Below are 5,711 nucleotides of genomic sequence, written 5' to 3'. Positions count from 1 at the left end.
CGTCGTGGCCGTGGCCGGCTGGCGAGCTGGCGTGCGCACGCGAGGAGGCCGGCGGCGGGCGCACGCGAGGAGGCTGGCGGGCGGGCGCGCGCATGCGTGGGATGTCCGGCGCGCTGGAGCTCACGCCCCAAATATACGGCTTCGGGTCCAGTTTCTTCGTGCGCGCTGAACACTTTTTACGGCGTGCTCTATTATACAGCGTCCGCTGGAGTGTTATTTTTAGCTCCGCGCGCGCTAAACTTGTGATTTTTTTAGGTACGAGGCTGATATTGGGCGCCTGTTGGAGATGCTCTTAAACTATACCTAATGCATGGTTAGGTTCCAAAGGACCATGCATGTCCACACACAGCACAGGCGTTCCCACAACCACAAGCTGATCAGCATCAGAGGAGAGTGATGAACCAGCCGGCCTGCCAGTGCCAGAGCTCACACGCTACCAAGTTCCGAATTAAGACGACAGACACATTCCATGGTGCACAACAGTGCGCCAGTGGAGAACGGAAAACAACAGCAAACGTAAACATCAGACAAAGCTCACGTGATAAGGTGATAAGATTAAGTAAATCAAGAGGATGGAAGAGAGAAGAGATGATCACCCAGCAGGTCAACCATCCACCCCGTCCATTAAGGAACAAAATTGCACTTCTTCTTGTCCTCCACTCAAATGGTCTTGTCCACACCCTGATTGAGACGCCGATGATCACTCTCGTTTGCAATGGCCTTGCTGAAATGATCGCCTGTGTACCATCTCGCCAGCCGAATATTCTGCAAATCTTCACCAACTGTTTCTTTTTCAAAAGATGCCTTTTCCTGTTAACCAAAATCCAAAAGGATGTCAGGGCAAGTAAAGATAAGTGCTAGTGGGTAGAGGTTAGATTTGTTTAGTGAAGCCGGTAAGATAAGCGATGTCAGGGAAAGCAAAGTACGAAGCGCTGTAAGAATTCATTAAGGATTGAGTCAAGGATGACCACAAAATCTACAATGCAGTTTTCTTTTGTACGGAAGGTGTTCAGGAAGATCGGGCAATTGACTTGTCAGTAGATTATAGCAGGAAGCCAATAGTGGAACACTGAAACGTCAGTGTGAAGTGTGAACTGGGAAGCAGCTGGTGGGCTGGTGATGAACAAATGGGAGCAAGATCTGCTTATTTCTTCCCCCCGCTAGGAAGATGCTTTATCCAGTCAGTGCACAACTTAAGCTCTGGCTCCCATGCTAGTTTCACCACAAAACCATGCAGACACTCCATTTTTCCGACAAGACACACAGCAAGGTATTCCACATACCCTCCCTTGGCCTCGCACTTGTGCTGCTGATCTGCCTGGTCTCTCCTGGCAGTTCGTGCTCGGAGCAGGAGAAGAGCTCCCTTCTACAGTTCCTTGCCGGGCTCTCACAAGACGGTGGCCTCTCTGCGACATGGCGGAATGGCACGGATTGCTGCAAGTGGGAAGGGATCACCTGCAGGCAAGATGGGACGGTCACCGCTGTCTTGCTGCGTTGGAAGGGCCTCCAGGGGTACATCTCACAGTCCCTTGGGGTCCTCACCGGGCTGCAGTACCTTAATCTCTCCCACAACTCGCTGTCCGGTGGACTGCCACCGGAGTTGATGTCGTCCAGCAGCATTACTATCCTTGACGTCAGCTTTAACCAGCTAAATGGAACGCTCCAGGAGCTGCCATCTTCAACGCCTGCCCGGCCTCTACAGGTACTGAACATCTCCAGCAACTCATTTACAGGACAGTTTCCATCCACCACATGGAAAGCAATGGTGAATTTGATCGCACTCAATGCAAGTAAGAACAGCTTTACTGGGCAGATACCAACTCATTTATGTAATAGCTCGCCGTCCTTCGCTGTACTTGAACTGTCTTTCAACAAATTCAGTGGCAGCATCCCCCCAAGTCTTGGTAATTGCTCCAAGCTGAGAGAGCTCGGGGCTGGATACAACAACCTCAGTGGAGCTATTGACGGTACACACATAACCAACCTCGGAGATCTTGTAACCCTTGATCTTGGATGGAACAGCTTCAGTGGCAAGATTCCAGCTTCTATAGGACAGCTCAAGAAATTGGAGGAGCTCCATTTGGCCTACAACAACATGTCAGGGGAGCTGCCATCTGCTCTGAGCAACTGCACAAATCTCATAACAATTGACCTCAAGAGCAATCACTTCAGTGGAAAACTTACCAAGGTCAATTTCTCCAACCTGCCCAATCTAAGAATTTTAGACCTCTGGTTAAACAACTTCACCGGTGAAGTTCCAGAAAGCATATACTCGTGCAGTAATCTGATTGCACTGCGGCTATCTAGCAACAACTTACATGGGCAGCTCTCATCGAGAATAGGTAATCTGAAGTACCTCTCCTTCTTGTCACTCGGTAAAAACAATTTCACAAACATTACAAATGCACTTCAGATCCTTAAGAGCAGCAAGAACCTGACAACACTGCTTATGGGGCACAACTTTATGGGAGAGATCCTCTCACATGATGAAACAATTGATGGTTTTGGAAATCTTCAGTTTCTCGATATACAAGGTTGCAATTTTTCTGGGAGAATACCTGTATGGATATCAAGGGCTACAAACTTGCAGATGTTAGTTTTATGTGACAATCGACTCACTGGACCAATACCAGGCTGGATCACCTCTCTAAGCAATCTCTTCTATATGGATGTGTCAAGCAACAATCTTACAGGAGAAATCCCATCAACCTTGATGGAGATGCCAATGCTAAAATCAACTGACAACGCAACTCATTTGGACTCAACAGTCTTTGAGCTGCCTGTTTATAATGGTCCAGCACTTCAATACCGTGTGTTTACATCTTTCCCAGCAGTGTTGAATCTAAGCAATAACAGTTTCACAGGTGTAATTCCTGCACAGATTGGTCAGCTGAAGGTGCTTGCTGTACTTGACTTCAGCTTCAACAAGTTATCTGGACAGATCCCACAATCGGTCTGCGACCTCACAAACTTGCAGGTGCTAGACTTGTCCAGCAACAATCTCACAGGTACTATCCCAGCTGCGCTGAACAGACTGCACTACCTTTCAGCATTCAATATTTCAAACAATGATCTAGAAGGGCCTATTCCACCTGGAGGCCAGTTTGATACATTTCAGAATTCTAGTTTCAATGAGAATCCAAAGCTGTGCGGCTCTATGCTCACTCATAAATGTGATTCAGCTTCGATACCTCCATTATCCACAAAAACACAACATAAGAAGGGTCTTTTTGTAATTGCCTTTGGTGTGTTCTTTGGAGGCATCGCTGTTCTTTTGTTGCTGGGGCGTTTCATTGTACTAATCAGGATAAATGGCATTACAACAAGAGATAGAAGAGAGAATAATGGAGATGTTGAAGCAACTTCATTCTACTCCAGTTCAGAGCAAACATTAGTGGTGATGCGGATGCCACAAGGGAAGACAGAAGAAAACAAGCTTAAATTCGCTGACATCTTGAAAGCTACAAACAACTTTGACAAGGAGAACATCATTGGATGTGGAGGGTATGGATTAGTCTACAAGGCAGAGCTACCTGATGGCTCCAAGCTTGCAATTAAGAAGCTCAACGGTGATATGTGTCTGATGGAAAGGGAGTTCAGTGCAGAGGTTGATGCACTCTCCATGGCACAACATGATAATCTTGTACCACTGTGGGGTTATTGCATCCAGGGAAACTCGAGGTTCCTTGTATATTCCTACATGGAGAATGGTAGCCTGGATGATTGGCTTCATAACAGGTACGATGATGCTAGCTCATTTCTTGACTGGCCGACTCGGCTAAAGATCGCAAAAGGAGCAAGCCTGGGCCTTTCTTATATCCATGACGTCTGCAAGCCTCAGATTGTCCACCGTGACATCAAATCCAGTAACATCCTGCTGGACAAAGAATTTAAAGCTTATGTTGCAGATTTTGGGCTAGCCAGATTGATCCTTCCCGACAGAACTCATGTTACAACTGAGTTGGTCGGCACTATGGGTTATATCCCTCCCGAGTATGGGCAAGCATGGGTTGCTACTTTGAGAGGTGATATGTACAGTTTTGGAGTAGTCTTGCTTGAGCTGCTCACCGGAAGGAGACCTGTTACAGTCCTGTCTACATCAAAAGAACTTGTCCCATGGGTTCTACAGATGAGGTCCGAGGGTAAGCAGACTGAAGTCCTGGATCCAACACTTCGAGGAAGAGGATATGAAGAGCAAATGCTGAAAGTGCTTGAAACCGCTTGCAAGTGTGTTGATAACAATCAATTCAGAAGGCCAGCTATCTCAGATGTAGTCTCCTCCCTTGCCAGTGTAGAAGCTGATCCATAGATGCAATGATCAGCCAAGATAAAATGAACTACACATGATAGATAATCTTGTATTTTCGTGCATGATATACATGTAAGTATGTAACATTCGTAGTTTCGATAGAACTGCTACTTCTGATATACCTTTAGAGTTTGTTTTGTACTTTGTACAGAGCCTAATAGGTTGCCATTTTGAGCTTTAGGTACTTCTTTAAGAAAAGATTTTTGCAAGATTTCGTATAATTTTTCTATGTAAAGTATAGATATACTTAAGTTTCACAGGCATGGGACAAAGTTAGTATGAGAAATGTTTTTTTTTCTCAGATAAATATTCAAAATGGTTTCCATTCAAGTACAGATACCATGTGCTGTCAGCATTGAAAATGGTTTCCATTCAAGTGCAGATGTTGTGTGATGTCATCCATTTGCTTTCTATCAGCTGTTTTGAGAAAACCACCAGAGTTGGAGGTGCATTACCGAATTACTATACATCAAGGTTTGGTTAGTCCAACCATCGAACAACTGGAATGAGAATTTGAGAACGTAATACTACTACTGTCTTCAAATTTATATAACTCAGCACGGGCAACAGAATGAAGTCACTAGCAGAATAAGTAGTACGAGAGGAATGGCTATCAGAAGCACCTAGTAGTACGTACCATGTCGAAGGATTCACGTGGGCAGGTGGCAAAGAAACTACGGGCCTCACACAGGAGCTCGCCCCTCCGGCGTATAGATACGCATCAGAGTTCTTCCGAAGCTTCTTCTACGAGCTGATCTGGCTTCTCGACGGCAACCATCGCGGTCCAAGAAAAGACACCCGGGTCGGCATTCCGCCGAACGGCCTGGGCGCGCTGCTGCCAAGGAGGCCGGCGTTGGGCACAAAAGGCCGGCATTGCGTCAGAGGAATACGAGTAGATGCCAGCGTGCGCGTGGAACGGAGCGAGCACGGCCGCGTGCGAGGAGGAGGAGGCACGTCCGTCTTCCGGTGAGAATGGTTGAGTTGCGACTCGCCGGGGAGCGGGGAGCGATGGCGATAGAGCGGCGAAAGCGAAAGGGTGTTGATTTTTTTATTTTACTAGCAAAAGAGCATGTGCGTTGCAACGGGAAAAGAAAATAACGCACGGCCCTAACCCAATAACCATGACTAAGACTCCAATAGATATTGCCAAGGCGTCTCTCTCGGCATTAGATGAGAATCTGCTTTATTTTCATGCAATATTTTGTCAAGGCGTACATGCAAGGTTATCGACGGTTTCTTCTGTCTCCAATTTGGCTTTGATGGGGTGTTCATTGCAAAAACGCCACACCACTTGGATGCCGTCCAATTTAATCCAACGCGCTCTACACGTTCCAGTGAGCCGTTTCTTTTTTTCTATTGCTGTTGTGTGGGCCATCGCTCCACGCCCGCGTCGCTCGAACCG

The 5,711-nt window shown here is 46.8% G+C and overlaps 1 protein-coding gene and 1 long non-coding RNA gene across 4 annotated transcripts in view; one reads left to right on the top strand and one right to left on the bottom strand.

Moving 5' to 3' along the window:
* Window positions 1–383: 383 nt before the first annotated feature.
* Window positions 384–5,711, bottom strand: part of LOC119315318 — a 14,607-nt gene continuing 9,279 nt past the window's right edge. For all 3 annotated transcript variants that reach the window (XR_005152693.1, XR_005152691.1, XR_005152692.1), the window contains exon 4: window positions 384–810. This is a non-coding gene — a long non-coding RNA (uncharacterized LOC119315318). The remainder of the gene's footprint in view (window positions 811–5,711) is intronic.
* LOC119315316 (tyrosine-sulfated glycopeptide receptor 1-like) lies at window positions 1,000–4,678 on the top strand. The gene has a single exon (XM_037589967.1). It carries the CDS (start codon window positions 1,232–1,234, stop codon window positions 4,307–4,309), a length of 3,078 nt encoding a protein of 1,025 aa, XP_037445864.1. The 5' UTR covers window positions 1,000–1,231; the 3' UTR covers window positions 4,310–4,678.

This window comes from Triticum dicoccoides, chromosome 6A (genome assembly GCF_002162155.2).
Source record: "Triticum dicoccoides isolate Atlit2015 ecotype Zavitan chromosome 6A, WEW_v2.0, whole genome shotgun sequence".
Lineage (NCBI taxonomy): Eukaryota > Viridiplantae > Streptophyta > Magnoliopsida > Poales > Poaceae > Triticum > Triticum dicoccoides.
This window is presented reverse-complemented; position numbering and strand designations above follow the sequence as displayed.

Bases quoted from the DNA above. Each gene is read 5' to 3' on its own strand.
- LOC119315316 (XM_037589967.1), top strand. From the start codon at position 1,232: ATGCAGACACTCCATTTTTCCGACAAGACACACAGCAAGGTATTCCAC.